The sequence below is a fragment of the Echiichthys vipera genome (assembly GCF_963691815.1).
Source record: "Echiichthys vipera genome assembly, chromosome: 2".
NCBI classification, from domain to species: domain Eukaryota; kingdom Metazoa; phylum Chordata; class Actinopteri; order Perciformes; family Trachinidae; genus Echiichthys; species Echiichthys vipera.
The window spans coordinates 18549772-18573070 of NC_139827.1; the positions used below are offsets into that span (position 1 = coordinate 18549772).

Sequence of the window (23299 nt, forward strand, 5' to 3'; positions counted from 1 at the left end):
ATACGCAATTTGTACTAGTAAGCATTTCAATTCAATTTCAATTTCAATTCAATTCAATTTTATTTATAGTGCCAAATCATAACAAAAGTTATCTCAGGACACTTTACAGAGTAGGCATAGACCCAGCAATTCCCCCATAGAGTATGGTGGCAACGAAAACCTTCCCTTTAACAGGCAGGAACGTCGGACAGACCCAGCTCTGTGGAGGACGCACATCTGTCTTGACCGGTTGGGGAGGAAGAGAGAGAGAAAGAGAGAAACACAAAGACAGACAAAAGACAGAGAGACTGACACACTTCCAGAGATGCAAGCAGCCAGCGAGTAACAGTAACTATAACATTATCTATAGTAATTTGAACATGACCCATATGTTACGGCAGTCTGCATGGCAGAACAGCAGGAACACGCACATCCAGGGTGACAGAACATGAAAATGATAATAATTATGACAAACATGATCAATGATGAGTAGGGGCAATAGTAGCTACGATACAGCAAGACATACCACTGATGGTGTTTTTATGGCTACACATTTTATAATTTATAATTTGTAATTTATATTCCATTTCCTTTTGGATATCTGAAATGTTCTTTTTGACTAAGAACTGAATTACACATATCTGCAATACCTATCCAGTCTAGCTACTAAATGTTTAATTGAGTCGGTAGTTGTGTAGTAGAGGAGTCACAAACCAGAAACGTCAGCCAACAGTTGCTCCGGGGGCAGGGAACTTTCTTGTCCGCCGATATTCTTTGCCGCGGTCAGACAGCGTCCTGCCGACGTGGCGGGGCGGAAGAGGAGCCGCCGGCTGGCACCACACGGGTGAGCTGCACTGTCACTTTCACAAACACGAAACACTTTGAGCTTTATAACTTTCCTTTAATCTGGAATAACCGAAAGGCACAAATGGGCAATATAACAGTTTAAAGTTTTACTAATTTGTTTCACTGTTGTGAAAGATGTGTTTGTCTTGACCATAAACGTGCGAATAATAGTTTAATTGTCATACAAGCTTTCTAACAGAACAGTGGTCTTTGTTGAGTGTCTGCTTCACATTGTTGTGGATGTGGTCTCTGTGTAATAATGTGCTCAAACAATGTTAAGAGGAGCAGAAGACACTGATGTCATCAATTTTGTAAGATATAAGTTTGAGTAATTAGTCATAGGCTACAATTTGATATCTGCGTATTGTGTCAATAGTTTATGGATTAAGTACTAAAGTTGCATTCTTATTACTCCAGATCAGAAGAAAACTATTGTCACACACTTTGACTTATTGTCACTTGAAGTCTGTATTTTTTTTCTATAGACAAATGGTGGCTTTTATTATTGTGAACCGGTTTATTTACCATCTTACGCATACATTTTGTGAGTGATGTGTGTTAAATGCCATTTTGCTGCAAAGGAAACCGCCTTAAACAAACTTAACAGTGTTTGAAAACAGGGATGACAGCATAGACCGTATATATGTGGATAAGACAGCAATTGACCACTAGATGGTAATGTTGATGTGCTAAATCACAATGTTTCATTGTTCCATACTGTTAATTTTGCATGAATTATGCATCAAATTTATATATGTATATCTTTCAATATAAATTTTTGCAACTTGTTGTAAGACATCCTTTAGAAAACTTTCAATATAAATAATGTACTGTAGAGTCTGACTTTACACAAAATCTTAGACTGATACATGCAAAAATAATGATTGTAGCATAACGGATCAGTGTGCTTTCTCGGTTCTGTCTATGCCAAAGTTTGTGTTTTTATTTAAGACATTAAACATTAGTTATTTCTCTCTCCTGTGAGTTTAATTGTTGGAAAAGCCATCGGCAATGCTGAAATGCATGAAACATTAGAACCACATTTTACACAGAAGCCCAATGCAATATGGCAATTGGCAATTATGCTGCAATGGTGAGCATTTGAACTTTGTTCTAATGTGTGAGGGGTCAGACCATGTGATTTAGTGTTTTTTCCATTTGTTCGATGACATTTTGTGTTAAAAGTTAAGAACTCAGCTAGTCCGTTTAGCTCTTTGCATATGGAAATTAGAGCTTGTTATGGTGAGATGATTATGGGATTGGTTGATAGACAGACAAATAAAATCAGATAAGAATTTAAAAGTCCCTTTATTGTAAAAAAACAAACAAAAACAAAACAAGATTTGCAAACAGCCGTATTCAGAAACTGTGCCTTTTTTAATGATTAAGGACTTCTGTACAGTTGTGATGTGGCAAGTATAGAGCTTTTCTATGAATTTCCCTTGGTCCAACGTTTATTTTCACTCAGAGTTTTGTAGAGGCTTAATGAGACTCCCAACTTTGATATCATACTGTATATGCATTTTCACTTTTTATAGCTGTGTTTCCAATGGCTTTAACTTCCAGTCACCTGGTGTCATTCACATTCACTGCAACAGGAATCAAACTTGGACACATTTAGAACGTTTATGTGTACAACTTTGAAAAGGTCTATAGGTAGAAAGTGTGGTTACAGTTATTGGGCGATAGCACAGATGCAGAAGACCTGGAAACGCTGACCAATCAGGGCAGACTTTTTCAGGATGGGGTCTTAAAGAGACAGGCGCTAAGACAAACAATTCAGATAGAGGGTGAATACAGGTATATCCAGACAGTATGAGAAACATAATTAGTTGTTTTTTACCTTAAAACATGTAAGAATATTGTGGTAGAAACCCCAAATACAGGTATGAACCTGAAAATGAGCACAATATGGGACCTGTCAGCTATCAAGAGGGGTCTCTAACACGTCGTGACCCGTTTCTGAGCGGCTCACCAAAGATTTGTACATAAACTTGATAAGAGTCACTTGGTAAACCTGTTTACATTTCTAACCAATCAAATTACAGACATCATCAAATTACAGACATCCCACCTGTGAATTTGTTACAAAATAATTATTTGCCAATGATACACGTTATGTTGCTTCATGGTTGTTTCTCACAAAAAAAGTAGTTAGCTGGTTTTGGGTGTTTAGCTATGTTAATTAATATTAGTTGTAATATAAAACATGAGTAGCTGTCAGAGGAAATAAGGTTGGAGACCCCTGCTCTGGGTTCTAGCTTCTCCAATGAGAGAATCTGCTAGTTTCCTTCTGTTTTATTTCACTGTAAACTGCAAATGTTTGTTTTATTGGAGGGATAGTCGGATCAAACAGGTAAGGTTAATAAAGAAGCACAGATAAGCACTTTCTCAACTAAAACCACTAATATCAAAGATTTCTTCTCTTCCAGATCACCATGTCTCAGGCTGACGCAGACCCCTCCGCTGACATAACGGAGATCACCCCTCCACCAGCCCAGCACCTTCACACTGACCCTGACACCTGTCAGGATCTCCCAGCAGCCTTTGCTCCGTCTGCAGCACCTCTGCAGCCTCCTTTGATCCCTGACAGTTTCAACCTCCCACAGTCCGCCACCACCACAGAGGAGACCACCACCGATGAGACGACCGCAAAGACTAATGCTTCAGAGGGTCCGATTGACCAACCAGAGCCTGCTGCTGAGGGTCAGGTGATCATATGTGACCAACCAGTGAGCCTGGAGCCCAATGCAGAAGCTGCAGAGGAGGATGTGGAGGTTTGCCACACTAGTTTCTTCAGTTTCTTGACGTAGCCTACAGTCAGTGGCAGTGCATGATATAACCTGTACAATTCTGGATATTTGAGGCCATCACTGATTTTTGAGAGCATTTGGATATCAGTTTTTTCCAAGCAGCATCCTCCAGGCCTGAAAAATGAAGCCAACATGGAAGTGCTAAATGCTGCAATTCCTTGAGTGGCCACCTGAGGCTGGCTCCAAAAGGGAGTCAATCCCCCTCATGATAAAATGCTCAACGTTACAGCAGAAATAAACATCATTACATCTAAAGCCTTGTACTAAAAGCACTTTGTTCTCTTTAGTTAATTGCCGCCGTTCATGACAATTGTATGAGGGTGGGGGTGGGGGGGGGTTTGTTTTTATATAACTCACACGTTTAAATTATATTAAGGCTTAAAGTTATCAAAATTAAGGGAATGCAGCTTTGAGTGACAGGTAACTGGCATCACGGGAGACTGTAGGCTTAATTTGGCCCACCTCAGGGCCATGCGCCACCTCTTTGCCTATTTTTGGATCAGCTGGAAGTTAGGTGAGGATCAGAATGGCAACGGCTGCAGCCACTGGGACCCCTTCATATTATGGCTCTTATATTCCACTGAGCCTAAAGCCACTGTACTTGATATTCAGAACATTAATATAACAGCAAACAACTATTTTCTTTGTTAAAATATAGTGGAGCAGAGAATGAAGTCACTCTCCCTCTGTGTGTGTTGTAATCACGGTTTCTCTGTTGTTTGTTGTGATAGACTTCCAGCCGCGTGTTTATGATAGTGCATGTCGCTGTGAAAAAATGTCTGTTTTTCACGTATTGAGGTGAGAGCGTTTAGTGTTTCAGGTAAAGCATCTTTAATTAGCTTAATTCATTTATGACTTCACTCTGATTTAATTGATTTTAGAGTAAAAAATGTTTAATTATTCAAGCAAAAATGCCAAACATCTTCTCTGTAAAGCACAGAGATCAATACCAGTTGTTTTTAAATGTGCTCCCTAGAGACATTTGACCTGACTAGTTGTCTTCTCGGTTGTGGGGATTTGGTGCTTTTCATTGTCTTATGGTAGTAAGAGTTTAGTATGTTTAGCTTTGGAACTGTGAATCAAAATAAACAAGATGTCACCAGGAGCTTTGGTGAACTGTGATTGTCATGTTATAGACCAAAGGAATAATCGATCAACAGATCAGTTGGTTGCAGCCCTGACTAACTTCAACCTTTGAGGATAGTAAAAACAAATGCTGTATCTCTAGTCATTCTGAATAAAAATAATACAAACAAAAGTAATGTTTGATAACTATTAATGTAATGTTTATGTTTGTGTGCACAGAAATCATTTCCGGAGAAAGAAAAAGGTTGGGGAGGTTGGAGTTCATGGGGGAAATCTCTTCTGAGCAGTGCCACCTCCACAGTGGGTAGGTCCTCTGTTGTGTCTCATTCTTCTCTCTCTTGTCCTTACCGCTTTACACACTCTCCCTCCTGATCTCCTAACTCTTTACTGTATGTCTGTGTGTATAGGTCAGAGCCTGACCTCCGTTAAAACTAAGGCAGGAGAAGCTTTGCGTCTCCACAGGACCTCAGTGGGAGAGGAGGCGCACGAAGAGGAGGAGGAGGGAGAGGAGGAGAAGGAGGAGAAGAAGGAAGAGAAAGAGGGAGGAGGTGAAAGTGGAGAAACGGAGCTGTCCAGCTCTGGGGAGTCATCTGTTAGTGCGGCAGCTTCTGGCAGGGGCGTCTTCTCCACCATCACGCACGCTGTGCAGAACACAGTAAGTGCTTCTTGTTTATATTTACCCTGAGTATTTTTTGTTTGTTGTATTATTGTAAGTTAAAAAAAATATATATCTCCAAATTTTAAGGGCAAAAACAAGCCTCCATAGTTTGCATGAAGAGTAGATAAAGATGCTCATCAATTTTGTTATGTCTGCCATGATACTGTGCCAACAGGAGTTGCTACTAGCATAACATACAGTATCTATTGTTATTATAGATAGATAGATAGTAGATAAATCCACATTTAAAGATAGCATCTCATACATATAAATTCTGACAATTTATACTTTATTTTTTAATGTTTACAGAGGTATATGTCATCATTACATGTGAGATTATTTTGAGTATTATTATTTTTATAATTCCAATTTCTGTTTCTCCCTCTGTTTGTCCCTCGGTGTCTCTCTAGGGTAAGTCAGTGATCAGTGGAGGTCTAGATGCTTTGGAGTTCATTGGAAAGAAGACTATGACTGTTCTTGCTGAGAGTGACCCGGGTTTCAAAAAGACCAAGACTTTGATGCAGAAGACGGCATCACTGAGTCAGGCATGTAGACACACTCTCAGCTCACATACATATTCAGACAGAAAAGCAGAAATGACTCCTCCTATCATACATGATGCTAAACCAGTGTGTACATTGTGGTTTGTTATATTAAGGTTTCACTGTGATTTCTTCAGATGTTAAAGGAAGCCAAAGAGAAAGAGCGCGCCCGTCTGGGCAACCAGCCAATCAGTGCCCCCACAGCTCACTACGGTATTCTGTTTGACGACTACCAGGGCTTGTCGCATCTCGAGGCCCTGGAGATCCTGTCCAATGAGAGTGAGGCCAAGGTAAAGCACAAATGTGAGGAGTACTTTTCAGAAACAGTCTTTTTAGAGTCATACACTCTGTATCTGCTCCTACAGGTCCAAGCCTTCCTCTCCTCCCTGGAGGAAGAGGAGCAGGAAGAGGTGAAGAAGGAGCTGATTTTCATGAAGGAGATCTTCATAAGGCAAGAGGAAGAAGAGGAAGGAGAGGAAAAAGAAGAAGGAGAAGGAGAAGGAGGAGGACAGACGAAGGATAACGGTGATCTAAGTTCCCAATTACACTGTTCTACCCCCCTATGTGAGTGACCCAAACCAGCCGCCAGTCCTGCTGGAGGTAGAAGCGGACCCTGAGCACTGACCCAGGATCAGTTGGCCTTATTCACATTTCATGTTTGAACTCTGTCAGAGGGACATTAGTGCTGACATTAGATCAGATGGTCAGGAACAGAACTGATATTTCACTTTGGTTGAAGTAATGTTATCATCACATGCTACTTCATGAAGATCAGTTTACTCATGTGGAGTCTGAAAGTCAACAGTGTCTAATGAAAGACACTGTTGACTTGCATTATTGGAAGTGTAGGAGCCAGCGTTTTTGAGCTTGTCAAAACAATATATTTATTAATATATTTAAAGCAAACGTGAAAAGAATTATAAACAAAGCTGCATATAACTTTTTTTTAATTACTGTAACTAAATGAGTGAAGGAGAGAATATAAAAATATAAAATGTAAATCAGTGATGATGAACAAGTCAATAGACCCTCCCCAGCTCCCCTTAAAAAACTGCAGACGACCCATACTTCTGCCCCGAAAAAAAATCATACATGATCATTCAGCTTTTCTGTCCCCCTCTCTCGCCTTTAGCTCCTTTTGCTCAAGCTAATGAGCTTTCATAGGTAACTAACATGGGTGATAGAGTCTTGGCTGGGTCTCACAGTTAGTGCGCTGCAGCTGTCCGTCTTTAAAAATCCCAAATGTCTCCATCTGAACTAACAGCTGGAACTCAAACATATCTGTTTTTGACATTTTGTTGTGTTGGATTTATGTTAATTTGTGCAAGTGAAATCTTTTTTCGATAGTCCTCGTCCACAGGGGGCACGGAGCAGCCTCACAGCCAGCAGGGCTTCAGTTTCTTGGTGTCAATAATAGACTGTTAAGCATCCCAGGGTCTTTTTTGGTAAATTTAGTCATCAAATAAGTCATCCAGACAATTTCTGTGTATGAACGATTAACAGAGAAATCCGGTGGGGTCGCTAACAGCCGGACATGGCTAACCCTGAATAGATCGGGGCAGCACGGTGCAGACATTAATCTGATTCAATGTCAACATACACTAGGAAGGTTTTTGCAAAAGCCTCAAAAACCTTGGAACCTCATGGGAACGGATCTTGGGGGCGTTTTGTTCCCCATCTATTGTCATTGTCTCAGTTTTAAGGAGAAGAACATGTTCTGCCAAAGTGAAATTCAGTATCGAGGGGATATCATGTGATTCCAAGTTTTGTTTTTTATCATATCACACCAGCCACTTGTCACTTGACATTTTAAAGACTATTTGTAAACTCGTACTGTGAGATCGGTTCCCTCAGGTGACGTTACAACAGTGCATAGCTCAAAGCAGACTGGTGTCCTTTCACCTTGAGGGTTTTAACACTGTGCCTGATCCAGTGTTGGTGTTCAGGGATCACTGACACATTCACATCACATCACAGATTCAAACCATCTGCATGTGTGCCTTTCACATTAAGATCTAACTTATATGCAGAGTTTTAATTAATCTGGCACGAAAAACAAGAATCAGAAGTGCACCAAATCTCTGTTGTGCTGTTTAGCTGAAGGCGAACAAGAGTATATTATTTTTATGATCTCAGCATGGGGGAAATCATTGCACGTGCTACAAATCTGCTCTCATTTGACTACTGCATTTGTGTTTTGAAAAAATGCTGTGTAAAGTGAAGTATACTGACATGACATAGGTGAATGTTTGTCTTTGTGTATTTCTGCCAGGTGCCGATGGCGAGGAGTTTGTGAGCGTTCTCACTGAGCTGTTGTTTGAGCTTCATGTTGCTGCAACGCCAGACAAACTAAACAAGGTGTGTCGCACACACGCACATGCACACACACACACACACACACACACACACGCGCACACACACACGCACACACGCACACAGACACAGTCATTTTTAACATCCACTCTTTCCTGCTGTAGTCTTAGATGTAATATAAAAGTCACCTTTGAAGTCCTTCTGCTTATTCAAATTCACATACAGGTATATAGAACCCACATTAGCATATAATCGTGTATACGCATCTGATTAGCATACATCAGTATGGCGATCTCTCACCGCGCAGAACTGATGGGTTGTAATTATGCATCTCCAGGCTCGGATGAGGGCACATGATTGGGTGAATGAGGTGGAACAGCCTGTCACTACGGAGACAGTTGACAGGGAAACTCAGGACCAGCCGGCAGGAGAGGCAACACACGGAGAGAACGAAACGGAGGAGAAGAAAAAAGATGGAGAAGAGCATGAGGAGGGGTTTGAAGGAGGACAGGAGGAAAAGAAGGAGAGAGGGAACGACCCAAGATCTGTAGAGGTGAAGTCAACTCAATGTTATGTGACTCTAATTAGCAACAGTAGAGACATTTGTTTGTTATTGTTTGAATTTAACCACCGTCTCCATCCGGCTTTCACAGTTCTTTTTCTATTTTTGTGTTCATCTACCTCTCTCCAGGTTGTCTACCTGTCATCAGTTGGCAGTCTTGCAGAAGTGACAGCTCGCAGTATCGAGCAGCTCCACAAGGTGGCAGAGCTTATCCTCCACGGTCAGGACCTGGAGAAACCAGCCAGAGACCAGGCACACATCCTCACCAGGTGTGTGTGTCACTCTGAGATTAAACGGTTTTGGTACTAGGGAACAGGGAGGGTAAACACTGTTTGATGTCTGTTCCAACTGAATCAGATGTTAGTGTTCTCACATACAGCCCCTCCAAGTAATGTCTAGATAATTTGCAGTACATGTGTGAAATAAGCTAGAGTGAGACGGCACTTATGTGAGGGGAGTGTAAATGTTTTAAATTTACATTTTTATTCTAGGTTGACCTGTGCTATGTGCAAGGAGGTGGAGTGTTTGGCCAAGAAGTTCTCTGATACACTGCTTCTTGTTGGGGTAGGTGAGAGGGATTGTGTCTGTGTGTGTCACTATACCCTGACAGCTGCACATGCGACAGATAATCTGAGAATAAATCATGTTCCTCTGCCTCCATCTGGTGCTCCTAATGGCATCTGCAAAATTCCACTGCCTGATGGAAAACAACCAATCAGAGCTGAGCTGTCTCTAACGCAGTGACAGTGACTGCATGTGAACTACAATCAAGCTGTATAGCCTATTTCACGCCTCAAATGTTTTCAGAAACATATTTTAGTGCACTCCTTAACTGTAAAATGAGAACGTTTGTGACCCAGCTACCATGTTTAAAACAGTTGAGCCAAAACCTTAGTAAATTTTCTCATTTGACATATGACCAAGAAGGCATTGTAGCTACCATCTGCAGCCTTAAAGGAAAAGGGTGGTATTATTCTATGTTTTTTATTTTCAACAATTCCCATTAAAAGTGCAAAACCCAACAATGTATTAATCCATTCCTCAATATTTTCTTATATCCTTCTAGTCCCACTGAAGAAGTTAAGTTTTCACAAATAAATGAAAGTTTAATATCTAAAAAAAGAGGGCCTCCTAAAACAGCAGCAGAGTGTAGTTTTTACACAACATCCCTCAATCAGGAGTAAATAGCAGAACAGTATTTACAACAGCAGGGCGGCATAAAGGTGACAGGTAAAGGGTACACATATTCAGGGTGATGATCTGTGCCGTGCCCCAGGCCCGACCTGCATTCACATTACTTGAAAAGAATCGGCCTTGGCTCAATTTCTTCTTGCTCATCGCCATCACCCCGCGTTTTGTTCTGTCCAGCTGTTTTTTAATATTTTCATCTGATCAGATCTGCAGTAAAAAATCCACCTCTGCATCAGACCATCGCAAACACTTTTTAAATGTCCGTCACTGTGAACAGTTGCATATAAATAGTCTCAGGACTGCCGTAAATGCACATACTCGTGCTCGTACTTGTGCATCCGTGCTTTACTAAAGACCACCTCTCTCAACCGGGCCGTGGCCAGGAACAGTTGTACTCACATTTGTCAAACAAACCAGACTTTAGCTGTGAATTGCGCTCTGGCACGGTACGAATGGTAAGTGTGAGTAGTGACAGCCTTTAGTGTAGTGACAAAGATACAGTCATTGCTGTGTTTTCCCCACTCTGTAAAAACTTCATTGGAAGTTGACGAAAAAAAAGAGTCTTCCAGTCAGTCAGCTCATGTTTCCGAGTTGTTTTCCACATTTAGTCTGACATTTCTACTTGAATAGCTTGTTGGCTGGTAAAGTAGTGACAGCATATCTTCCATGGTAACGAGGCAAGATGCCACTTAGTGAAACGGTTTGGCTCATTTCTGTGTTATGAGTAGTTGTAGAATATAACAGGGGTCTTTGGCAGGGAGAAGCTACTGTGTATCACACCATCAGTACTTCTTCCTGGAATCGTATTGCCAGCTTTATCCTTAAATGCTTGTCTTAATATGCATTTTCCTGCTAAACTAATGATAAAGTATCATGATTGACCTCACATTTTTTTTGCTCTCTCATCTTTGTCTCTCAGGGCCAGAGGAAAGCAGAGCAGTTGAACCCGCTGGTAGATAATGTGCTGTTAGAGGTGAGATGCACAGATATGTCCTCAGATGACCTTGATTATAATCAAGTGACGATGAATGAAATGATTGAAGACGCAGCTCAGCATGATGACTGCCGTCAATATGCGTTAATAATCACTGTGACTGATGTGATAATTGCTCATGTTTGATTTGTTTATGGGGATGAGGTGGCCTTCATAAAATGTTTACAGATATGTTTATAAATGTAGAAACTGTGAGGTAGCCAAGGTGTTTAATATATTTAGTATGCTCAGAGTAAATTATGAAGTCATAGAAACCTCAAAAAACTCTCCTCCATGAATATCAAATCTATATGTTTTTATTTTCTGTATATTTTTAAATACACTTTTAAAATATAACCTACACAATTTCTTAAAAAGGTGAAATCATTTTATGTCCTTATAGAAGATGATGATGATCTTCTTAACAATGTTTACAAAACAAAAGAGAACCAGACAAGGTAGATAAAATGAGATAAAGGCAAAAGGTCATGAGCAAAGAGGAGGTAAAAACAATAAAATGGATAAGAGAGAGAAAGGGGTTGAGAAGAGATTTAAAAGAAACTAGAGACCTGAATCCTGCATTCAAATACCCATACTACCTTAATATTAGTATGCCAGAAGAAGAGTTTTGTAGTTTGCAAGCCAGCATGCTTTTTTGGCTCTTCTGACCCACAATCCTTTGCGCCGCATATATGAGCAAGAGGGGCTGAGTTATGAAAAAGCGGTATGTCCCAATTGATTAGGAGATGTAGCCTGAGTGTATCTGAGTTCTTTAGTGTGGGGGTGCTGAGAGCAAAAGCATAATCACCTTTTGTCATAAGTATGATGTTGTGATGATGTTCATGAGTCTCCTGTCTGCAGGGCTCCAATAGTACCAACTACATCGAGAACGCACTGCAGCTGCTGCTGCCTGTCCTGCAGATCTCCCATATCCAGAGCCAGCACTGTCGCCCCGCCACAGAACCAGCAGCACAGACACAACACTAACACACACATGCTACCTGCTCACCTGCTTGTCTTAATGTATCTATTGCTGTACAGAAAGGTATAAAAAATACAGATTAAGTGCTTAAATCTACAGTCTCTAGTGCCAAAGCAACATTCAGAAAATGTTATATATATATATAATCTTGAAGATAACATTTTATCAAATATATATGTGAAGAAATGACCCACATGCAGGTTGTATGTGTGACTCTTCCACGTTGTGTCTCTGATTGTTATTTTTGACTTAGTTGATATTTTGCTTTGGGGAACCAAACAGAGTTCAGAGCTGATTCAAGATCAGCTGTGACTCATTCTATCTGGCAAAAACAAACTTGAACCAAAAATTACCGATTGTGTTGAATGGACTCTAGGTTAATGTATATTAAGCTTTCTTTGCACTCCTATGGTCCTTTGTTATTTCAACAGGAAGAGCAATTACTAAAAGGATGTGTTTGATCGCAGGTGTGTTTATTTTTATTATACACAACAATTTTTGTTTTTTTATGTTAAATTATGTAAAGTAACACTACCTTATATTTCCCTCTCAGAAACAACTGATCTTCATACAAAATGTTTTGTTCCCCTTCACCCTTTTATGTACATTGAAGATGTACAGATCGTGACTTAATCTCTACAGTAATTCTGTTTTATTGTGCTGCTACATTTAAAAAAAATGTTAGACATTTTGGGTAATTTTCTTCCTCGCTGTCTTTTCGAGAGTTCAATGAGAAGATTGAGACCATGCTCTGATATATATGCTATGATAAATAACGGAACAGCCAGCAGCTGGTAAGCTTAGCTTAGCACAAAGACTTGAAACATAGAAACAGCTGGGGTCATCTCTATTCTCCCAGGGGCCTCATTGCAAGAGATTGGTAAACGCTACCTTTGCAAATGCAGCTTGAGGGGTGAAAATCCATCTAGCCACTATAGAGCTATCAATGTCTAAAGTCAAGAAAACTGTCTTTCCAAAAATGTAAGGGCTCTAGGTTTCAAGGAGTAACATCAGTAGGTAATTTCAACATATTGACCCGGAAAAACATACATTGAACATTTGATCGAGGGAAAAAAAAAACGTTGCTGAGAACATAATAGGTGATCATATTGAGTTGGAGAACATAGATATGATGAGAGAGAGAGAGATTCCTGGTTTTTATGCTAAGCTAAGTACAGAAATGATGGTGGTATTGATCTTCTGATATCACTCTTGGAAAGAAGGAAAAAGAAAATGTTGAACTTTGTCTTTAATAGCAAGATGATTTCATGCCCTCTGTTGGATCCTAATCCTCCTTGAATAATTTACATTTTATTTCTTCTTGCCCTCCTGAATACAGCCGTTTTATGCCGTTTCTGCCAGGTTCTAGATTTACACAGTTCTTGCTCCCCAGAAATGTATAAATCAATCTTTTCCCGCGTCATTATTTTTTTTTTCTCTTTCCTTCGACTACCTGTTGTGTTTCAGCAGCAATCCCAATGTGCTCACAGTGCATCTGTTTTTTAATATCCAGTTTTAAATTGGATTTTAGCTTCAAGCCAGCAGATCTCTGGAAGAGACTAAGTACTGTCTTTCCCTCCTACTGCTTCCCTTTTAGAGATAAATTGATGCAAGGAAAAATATATTAAGTAAAGAAGATATTAGTCTATCTGTCGTAATGTTTTGGCTCCTTTCAGCTGTATCCAGATTGGATAAGGCTGTTAATCAGCTGCACTTCTGCTGCCTTGGAATATAAAATGATTTGTAATGAGAAATGTTTGGAGGCAATTCATTTCTTCTCAGCTTTGGACAGTTTACTAATATATTATATTCCCTTCTAAAAAAGTGCCCTAAGACTGTTTGAGGAGGAGATGTCAAAATTAAACAAGTTTTAACCATCTTCATGTGTCATTTATTTCCAAAGGTTGGCAGGTAATTGAAGCAGTCGGTTTTTTTTTTTTAATCCAGTGCACTTTGAAGTCCATTTGTGTGCTCCTGCGGCAGCTCCACTGTCACCAGGACTCCTCCTCCGGGAAAGAGAAGGACGAGGGATGGATGCGATGATATAGATTTGCTAAAGATAGACAAGATAATAAACAAAATACAGTTAACAGACTGGAAATAGGCAGGGAAAAGAGTCAGGGCGGGACAATGTTAACTCTGCATAAAGTACATTTGATGTACAGTAAAGTCATTCAGGCTGCCTATTATATTTGAAACACTGAATTCTGTATAAATTACAGTATATTTTGGACCAGGTAGCATCTGTATGGAAAGTATCAGTGGTGGAAAGTAACTAAGTGGCCTGCTACTACTAAGTAGACTACTGAACAGTTTTCAAGTAGGCCTAGTCTATACTTTTAATTGCATTAATTTCTGCTACTCTACTTCTCCAGTGATTTACAACATTAATTGATTTAGTTAGGTTAAGTTGCTGATTTAGATTATTATAATAAATACAGTGAACAAATAAATTATGCAATTAGTAAACAGTATAGCCTACAAAAAATGATAATAATCAAATTAAGGATTACATCATTCTGAGTTAAGTTAGCATTATTATCCATGGGCATATTTAAAAAGATTGCATGTACCTTAATTGATCACTGCTCCGTCCGGCAAGAAAGCCCAGTGATGCAAATCAAACACACCTACTACACTGCGTCACCAACAGGTGATTTATGCTTCACTGAGGGACGTCTGACTTCAGTGTGGTGTGTGAAGACTTGCTGTTTGTCCTGTTCACAACTGCTTTATGCTCCATTCAGATTAAAACCTTTCACAGACTGACGTTCTGGCAGGTGAGTAGGCTACAACAGCCAAGGCAAAACTCTGCCACTCTCTTTTTGCTGTGTTTGTGGCTGCTGCATTGTCGATTAACCTGACGATCGTTTTCTCGATTAATCAATCTAGTCGTTTGGTCGGTAAAATGTCAGAAAATGGTGAAACATTTTGATCAGTGTTTCCAAAAGCCCAAGATGACTTCGCCCAATTGTTAAAAAAACGCTGCTAAAGTGCCCCCTGGGAGCCAAAACACAAAGTGCCCTCTTAGATAGATAGTTAAATAGATACGTAATAGTTGTTAAAAAAAGCCATTTTAATGCCTTCACCGTACTGCCCCAAGCTAATCAGTGTTAGACACGTCAGGCTGTTAGCTTCAGATTTCTCCGTTCATAGTTGTTAAATGAAAAAAACTGTCTCAATGGCTTATTTGATGTATGTAAGTGCCGTAAAAGACCATGGGAGGATTTTGCACCGGAATTACACTTTAAAGTTTGAATCTATAAGAATTGAGATACTTTGCTTCTAGTGGCTGCTTTGGCTGTAAGATGTAACTGCAGGCGCGCCTCTGGGGCCTCATCTCCCAGAGTTCCTTTGGAAACCAAATAGTGTCGACTGTATGACGTCAGTAGACTGGCAACTCTCACCTGCACTAAGTAGGAGTTCCGAAGAGAGAAGGAGAATAACGTAAAAGCGTTACTAACTGTTCAGTGCATTTGATTTTAGCGTGGGAAAGTCGCCACAGACACTCAGGTCGTATTTCTCGGCAAAGCGCATTCATTAGTGGGTCATATGATCAATCACCATTGTTTTAACTCACTCTTTGATAGATAGTAACTTATACAATAAACTAGATGAACATCATGCGGACTACAGCTTTAAGTAAAAGTTTGAATGCATATATGGTATTGCTACTTAAAGAACTGAGTAATATCTCACAATGGTCAACAGAAACAAATGAAGGAACAAAAAAACATACTAAAAGTAGCCTCTTTCAATTGCCATGTTTACCTGTGTAGCAGTGGTCAATATTTCCATCCAGCAGAGTGTCTGTGTCATCTGAAATATGCATGTGAAGTCTATAAACAAACAAAGTCCCGAATTTCTCTGAATTTGTTAAAGTGTGTGTTCACGATTTCTTACTTTGAGTGTCAACTTCTTGAATGGGTGGCAGTGCTGTCAATAAAAAAAAAGTTGTTTAAGGACTCAAGCAATGTATTTATCAAATTATTTTTATCCATACTGAGTTCATGCATTTAGAAACTGACCTGGCCGAGGTCTGGGCCCATTGGAGTGACGGACCATCCCTGTTGGATAATGAGAGCTCATTAGTGTCTAAATTATATCTTGATTAAAGTCATGCATAAAATATACCTTTTGTTTAATGAAGTATTACCATGAAATTTATCAAAATAATTTACCTTTGGAAATGATGATCTCTGTCTGCTTCTCACCATCTAGTTGAAAGATAATTAGAAACATACAGAATATCAGCATATTTATTATTATTTCATAAAAAAGTTAAGTGAACTTAGCTGAGTTTGTCCTGTTATAACATTTATTTTATAATTCCAACGTGCTTGTTTCTATGTGTGTGAAGTTAAGTATTTTAAATTGAATATTAAAAAACTTCATGTTAACTGTTAGATGACCTCTTGACCACAGTCTCTGAGAAAGAGAAGTGTGCTCTATAAGGTGTCCACGCACACTGTTATGAAGGAAAAATGTGTATTTAAGAAATTGTGTATTTTAAGAAAAGAAATAAGAAGAAACAAATTCACATTTACCATTCGACTGCTGGCCACTGACGTTGTTACCAGTATGGCGTAGCTTGGGATTTTCTGATAAAACAAGAAATATTTTTGGGTTAACTTCAAAAGATCAAACCAGCCGCATGCGTGCGTGCGTGCGTGCGTGCGTGCGTGCGTGCGTGCGTGCGTGCGTGCATGCGTGCGTGCCTGCATGCGTGTCTTACTGCATGAGCGGTTCCTCCAGTAGATTTGGCCGAGCACAGTTGTGACTATAGTGAGCATCACCACACACAGCAGAGCCAGCCAGAGCACCCTGAACAAACACCGCCACTCATCTGGAGGACAGAGAAGGTGGCAGATTGAGATCACAGAAAAGTTCCAGTCTTGCAACAATTACTTTCTTTGCAGATTAATCTGTCAACTCTTTATTTGATTTAACCATAACTTTTTAAGTCTATGCAGTGTCAGAAAACAGTAAATATGTCCGTCATGTCATGCCGTGGTGCGAGGTGTCCTGTCTTGGGGTTTTTGTCTTGTGAAATTCTTTTTTTATTTGAAAGATCAATCTTCCTCTGGTTTCAGGTCACTTGCCCTTCCTCCTGTGTCACCGGTCTTCCCCAGTCAGCTGTCAGATATGAGCGCCCTTAACCCCGAAATATGTCCCTGCCTGCCTGTAATCTTATGTGCCTTCATTTTATCAATGAACTCCCAAACTGTTCATGTCTTCCGGATTGCCTTCATTTGGGTGCTTTACCTTGTACAGTAGCTTCGTACTCACACACCTGACAGATGTAATTGGGGAGCAAGAAAGGGGAGAAAATAAACAGATTACATCCATCCGATGAAATATGCCAGAAATGAGAAGAAAATTAACAAATAATAGAGAGACAGCAAAAAATAGTACAAGCAGAAAGGCAAAGTATGGAAAAGTTTAGTGGAAAATTATGGTCAGATGGATATCCAGCTCACATTGGAAAATATGACTTAGTTGTAGCTTTAAGCTTGGGGGAGTGTTGGAGAGAGGAAGAGAAGGAGAGCAAGCCAGAATCAATGCAGCCTTGGAGATACAGTAAATTAAGATCTACTGTGAGTCTCTGATTACACAATACAGAGAGAGGAAGGGAAACAAAGTCACATAGCTGAGATTGAAGTCAAGAGAAGAGGAATTGAGGGAAATTTGTTCTATTGAAAAAAATGTCTACATTGTGGACAGAGAGAAGACGAGTTGGGATGAGATTGAATCAATTTAACCTAAAATGAAAACTGATGGGCCAATTTCTTTCCTCTCCTCTCATATATAAGAGTAAAGCCCCTCTGACCACTCAGGGAACAAAGGGCTCTCTCATCCTGACACCAACCTTTCTGTGTCTGTTTCCATGGCAGCTTTTCCTTTGCAGTTGCAATCAAAACTGTTTGATTGGTGAGCCAAAGGAGACAGTGGCTTTGATTGGCTGACTCCGAGGTGGACTGGACAGGGAGACAGCAGTAAAATGTATTCCCCTGTCCTCCGTCGTCGGTGTCCTCCTTCTCCTCTTCCTCGTCGTCATCCTCAGGTGGGTGAAGGTGTAAGATGCTGAGATTATTGCGGCCGTACAAGGTGAGATTCAGGGTCTCTGCATCTCTGAGTTGAACCTCCACTGACACCTCGAAATGTACTTTTAGAGCTGTGAATGGATAGATAAAATAATAGATTACAGGCATGCTAGGTACATTTTATGAAGAAAAAACAGCAATGTAGTTGAACACCTGCTTCGAATGTTATCAGCCAATTTAATGGACATTATCAGTTGTTATCAATACCATAGATATAAGGCGGTATGCCCTACTCTTTCCCCTAGCTGGCTCAGTAGGTCGTTATCTATTAGATGCTTAGAGCAACTGCTGAAAAACGGCGCTGTAATATCACATATGAAGAGCGACGATATAATGAGTAGTATACTTATGCAACAGTTTTAACTAACGCCGCAAATGTTAGTATTTTAACCCAAACCATGTTCTTTTTCTAAACCTTAACAAGGCATTTGTGTTGGCTAAATCTAACCAAGTAGCAGTCATGCTAGATGCTCTTTGTGGTTGTACTATTAGTGCTTAGGGTTAATTGTTAACATTAGCATGCTAACATGTTCACAGTGACAACGAAAAGGAAAAGTCAGATCACCAAAGGCAGTAGGATTCATCATCTGGGGACCATGAATGTCAGTTAAGTTGGTAATAGACCTTATCGCTGAGATATTTCAGTCTGAACGTCCAAAGACCGACTGACATCCCTATGGCCACATGACTAGCAGGGCTAAAAACAACCATAGACTGTCTAAAAGAAGTGGACGCAGCCACTGTGACGTCACCCCTTTGCTTTGTGGACCATCATTCTGAAGCCTGGAGTTTGATGTATTAGCCGTTGCCATTTTGGTTATTTGGCTGTCGCCATCTTGGTTTTCGGGCTCAATCCAAATGTCCGCACTTCACCACACTTGTTAGCTTTGCAGGCGTGTTCGCTTAAAGTCTGTGAGTGTTGAGTGATTTCCAACTCCACAATTCATCCAGTCCACAAGTGGGCCTCAAGTGATCATCGTGATTGTACCTGCCACTCAAATGTTTACACAGCAACAAGTAAAAAAAGACTTTAGGCCCATCTATCAGCGGCTTTGCAGTCTGTCGGCCTTGCAAACTTGACATGATGACAGTGAATACATATGTAAACAATACGTATGACTGAAGTCTGCAAAGGCACAGTCTGCAAGTCCAGCGGGTCAACATTTGGATTGAGCCATAGAGTTCAATATAATCAGACTTCTTTTTGCAACCAGTGGGGCTGCTCCCTGCCGGCCATCAGCCCCACTTCAGCGTAGGCTTCACTTCACAGACCTGGAGGTTGCCCCTTGAACATACCAAAAGCTTATCTTTAAAAACTGTGTAATACCTGAAGATGAGATGTTGCTATATAATTCTGCCATGTCCATATCTGTTTCACACATGAACCAGCTCTTTTCTCGGTCTTCACCACCTTTTCTGGAGTCTGACTCAGGATCTGTCGTGTTGCTCTGATGCTCTTGTGTGCAGTCCTGTTCCCAATTTTCACTTCCTGGAGTCTGTGAAGGGTCACACATATCCGTTCTTGTAATTTCAGCATCCCCAATCTTGCCATTTTCCCACTTTTTCACCAGATTGCCTCGCTCACAAGGTCGGTAGGGTAGACAGAGCAAGTTCACTTTTGATACTGAAAGGAGACAGAGAATGAAAAAGAGAAAATTGAGAACGATTTCTCGGCAGGAGCAGGCCTAGAGCGGAAAATACTGCTCTCAAATCAGAGCAAGATCTCAAAATGGAAGCTATTGCCTCCAGTTTATATCTGACACAGAAAGACACACAGGAGAGAAGGCTCAGACGCAGAGCAAAACCGTTGAGGGCAACACGTGCACGGGTACAAAGGCTAAAGCAAGCTGCTCTCAAAAAGCTTTACAAGGCAACACAATTTTTTTTTCAAAGAGGCTGTCAGTCACTGTTGTATGGCGCTATATTTATGAGTAGTTTTTGCTCAGAAAGATAGCGGTTGAATTAGACTGGGTCTACATGAAGAGGAAGAAGCGGGACTCAATAAAACAGTTTATTTCTTTTAAAGATAGACTTTTGGTATGAGGTTAAAACAAAACTGAGCCAACGCAAATACTTCCTTATTTTTTAATGCTTCAAATGATTATGAACTGATAGAGAAGCATTTGTGAAAGCATACAGATGAACAAACACACACACACACACACACACACACACACACACACACACACACACACACACACACACACACACACACACACACACACACACACACAGTCAATAAACCTCCATCTGAAAATGGTTTGGATGACCTACCTCTGTATAATGTAAAGAATTCTGGGAGACAGATGATGAAGGCGAGGATCACGAGGATAAGGAGTTTAGTCAGTGCCGCTCTTGTCATGGTTGCACCATAAGATCACACACACCTCTTCCTGCTGTTGGCATGACTTGTGGCTCGTGGTGGCTGCTTTTCTCCTTTCTTTACAAACATAGTCATTCACACCCTGCATCAGAGAAACCTTTTGTCATGGGTGGGAAGCACAGTTACGAAATTACTCTATAATTCTTGCAGAGGTAGGCGGCAATGCAACGAGACACATGTACGCAGCACTCAACTTCCCATAACACTTCCTGTAATATTCTCAGAAAGATTGAGAAATGGAACGCTGTAGATACAACAAAGCATTTCAATGTAAGTAGAAACATTGTGTCGGGGTGTGGATTATGGGAAGATGATCAGTCATGTGTTTATGTCTGTAAAGAGAGATCAGCTCATTGTTTAAATCTGTAAAACTGAGAAGGAAACAAGACTTTTCTTTATAACTTTGTGAAATAAACAGGGAGACCATGTGCGGTGTGAACGGTGTGACTGTGAACACTGTGTCAGTTGCTGATGTTAAAATGAAGAGGGAAACTACCCTCAATGTAACACTTTTTTACTCTTTTACAGAAACCCATTGCCATCATTATATGTTTTTCTTATAATTGTGACATAATTATCTTGTAAATGTGAAGAACTTTGGTATAATTGTGACTTTCTAAAAGTTATTTCTTAGTATCTGATAATTCCGAGTTTGACTCATATTAACGACTACGGGGGCCGAGATGTGTCGAACAAACTGCAAATCCAAAACATTTTACAAAGCACATTAACGGAAAACAACGAATGAAAAAGCCACAACACAAATGCATTTGGATTTTGTGTTTTATATTCTCAATAAATGCACTTGTTTTATAAATTATGACCCATATAATTACATTACGGGAACCATCAGGAATATCTATCTATCTATCTATCTATCTATCTATCTATCTATCTATCTATCTATCTATCTATCTATCTATCTATCTATCTATCTATCTATCTATCGTCCTGAGAAATTTTAGATAGATAGATAGATGGATTAGAACATTTTTTATAATAATGAAATTATAAATGTCTAATAATAAGTCAAATTTATGGGAACATTACATAACATACATAAGTCGTGTGTATGAGAAAGAGTTTCATAATTATGAAATGCTTAGTCATAATTATAAGATACTAATTGCTTTTAATTAACGTTAATGCAAAGAGCTGATAGGTGTTTCTGTTGCTGCCGAGAGGAAATTATTTTTATGTTTATCTTTTTCCATTTTACTCTGTTCCGAAAAAATGCGTTTTTCCTTTGCACCTTTTGACTTGATCTCTGTTGGGCGTTTAGTGTGGGTCAGATTTTTTCGGTTGGGTTCCTGTGAGCCACTTATCTAGGCAGACCTGGGACAGCAACACACTCACAGAGTCTTAGACAAACACAGTGATGAGCATGGCTGGCAGGTGGAGCCTTATCTCCACACCACAGCGGCGCGCCTCTCTCAGGGCTCAGTTGGCAGCTTAGAGCAGGATGGAAGCAGCCTTCATCTTTGATGTTGAGTCAAAGCTGCTTGACACTTGGAGTATTTCCAAATATTTTGAGTGTATGGCTGAAATGTATTTACTGTACCAGCATACTGCCTGTGATTGTTGATAGAGGTGTGTGTGTGTGTGTGTGTGTGTGTGTGTGTGTGTGTGTGTGTGTGTGTGTGTGTGTGTGTGTGTGTGTGTGTCCGTGTGTGTCCATGTGTGTGTGTGTGTGTGTGTGTGTGTGTGTGTGTGTGTGTTTGTGTGTGTGTGTATGTGTGTGTGTGTGTGTGTGTGTAGGGTATTGTGCTCCAAATAGATTTTCTGCTCACTGGCCAAGCCATCCAAACAATATATATCATATAAATATAAAATATAAATGTAGAGTTCTCAGTTCAACATGCCAAGATGTGAAATTTGTCAACAGGCAAGCAAATTTGTCAACATAAATAGTGAAAACAGTTTCCAATCATGACCTAATAATAAAGGCATATTTTCTTGGCTTTAAACTGAGCATCTCTTTCAAGGATATAGCTCTTTTGTGCATACTTAGGACCAAAGTACTGATTGGTTATTGGAAAGTGTTATGAAATAATTTGGAAATTACAGACCCTTAAAACAAAACTTCACTAAACATTTAGGAATCCTTCAACCTGGCTGGCTGTAGAGCTGAAATGGTAATTGATTCATTGAATAGTCGGAAAGCCGAATGTTAATCCACAACTATTTTGATGTAAAGCAAAACCATTAAATGGTTTCAGCTCCTCCAATTTGAGGGTTTGCTTCTTGTTCCTCTCTTTTTATAACTCTAAATAGAAAAGCTTGGTTTTGACTAAACAGGGCGTTTGAAGATGTCGCCTTTTACTAAGTGATCTATCACTTGAAGAGATATGTACCCATCGCGGCAAAACATGTCATCTGACGGATTTCTGCAGATCTCAGATGCTCTGTTCTGTGGGGATTTCCGTCACAGAGACAAGCCATACACTGTTCATTTGATCACAGTGCCCACATTGCCAGACCTGGATTGAAATGGGTAAAATATTTCACTTAAGTGGAAAAGTAATTTGATTATTCAATGAAAAAAAAAATCTTTAGTTGGATGATTATGAAACAGCACCCGATATTAGTTAACAACACGTCATGTTGATTTATTTTAGACATTTTTTTATGTAATCAAACTATAGAATATATCAAATATATTTAATAAAGGATTTGTCAGTGTCTTTCATGTTCTTGGAATTTGACCTTTGAATGAAACTGACTCAATACACATGTTTGAATGTCATTTAATGTTTGATGAAAACCTTCAGCTGAATTTATAGAAAAGATGTCTTTGTAAAGAGCTTCTATTTTATCTCAAAGCTCCACACGGGTGGAAGCTGAGAGTTAGAAGATAAGAGGATGGT

The 23299-nt window shown here is 39.9% G+C and overlaps 3 protein-coding genes across 4 annotated transcripts in view; 2 read left to right on the plus strand and 1 right to left on the minus strand.

Annotated features, from left to right (window-relative positions):
- Positions 1–732: 732 nt before the first annotated feature.
- fam114a1 (family with sequence similarity 114 member A1) lies at positions 733–13824 on the plus strand. Of its 2 annotated transcripts, none has more exons than XM_083922328.1 (13): positions 733–823; positions 3258–3602; positions 4944–5028; positions 5132–5379; positions 5793–5927; positions 6062–6214; positions 6290–6488; positions 8197–8282; positions 8575–8790; positions 8929–9068; positions 9291–9363; positions 10910–10963; positions 11825–13824. In XM_083922328.1, exons 2-13 carry the CDS (start codon positions 3264–3266, stop codon positions 11948–11950), a joined length of 1854 nt encoding a protein of 617 aa, XP_083778454.1. In that variant the 5' UTR covers positions 733–823; positions 3258–3263; the 3' UTR covers positions 11951–13824. The 2 variants fall into 2 exon arrangements, with proteins under 2 accessions (XP_083778454.1, XP_083778455.1); XM_083922329.1 differs by having other exon boundaries at positions 6290–6449.
- On the minus strand, positions 13814–20489 carry LOC310953340 (uncharacterized protein). Its single transcript, XM_083922349.1, has 10 exons — positions 20324–20489; positions 19377–19673; positions 17815–18120; positions 16681–16791; positions 16493–16546; positions 16127–16162; positions 15974–16012; positions 15849–15881; positions 15717–15764; positions 13814–13998 (listed from the first exon to the last, which is right to left on the minus strand). Exons 1-10 carry the CDS (start codon positions 20409–20411, stop codon positions 13937–13939), a joined length of 1074 nt encoding a protein of 357 aa, XP_083778475.1. The 5' UTR covers positions 20412–20489; the 3' UTR covers positions 13814–13936.
- A 182-nt stretch (positions 20490–20671) lies between these two features.
- Positions 20672–23299, plus strand: part of klhl5 (kelch-like family member 5) — a gene marked incomplete at its 5' end in the record, with an annotated part of 53457 nt that continues 50829 nt past the window's right edge. The window contains one exon of the mRNA XM_083929498.1: positions 20672–20702. The remainder of the gene's footprint in view (positions 20703–23299) is intronic.

Coding starts and splice junctions, on each gene's coding strand:
- fam114a1 (XM_083922328.1), top strand. CDS start 3,264: ATGTCTCAGGCTGACGCAGACCCCTCCGCTGACATAACGGAGATCACC. Junction 5,928..6,061: donor AGACGGCATCACTGAGTCAG/GCATGTAGACAC, acceptor TGATTTCTTCAG/ATGTTAAAGGAAGCCAAAGA. Junction 6,215..6,289: donor CCAATGAGAGTGAGGCCAAG/GTAAAGCACAAA, acceptor CTGCTCCTACAG/GTCCAAGCCTTCCTCTCCTC.
- LOC310953340 (XM_083922349.1), bottom strand. CDS start 20,411: ATGACAAGAGCGGCACTGACTAAACTCCTTATCCTCGTGATCCTCGCC. Junction 15,765..15,848: donor TCAAGAAGTTGACACTCAAA/GTAAGAAATCGT, acceptor TGCATATTTCAG/ATGACACAGACACTCTGCTG. Junction 13,999..15,716: donor TATTGACCACTGCTACACAG/GTAAACATGGCA, acceptor GTCTATCTTTAG/CAAATCTATATCATCGCATC.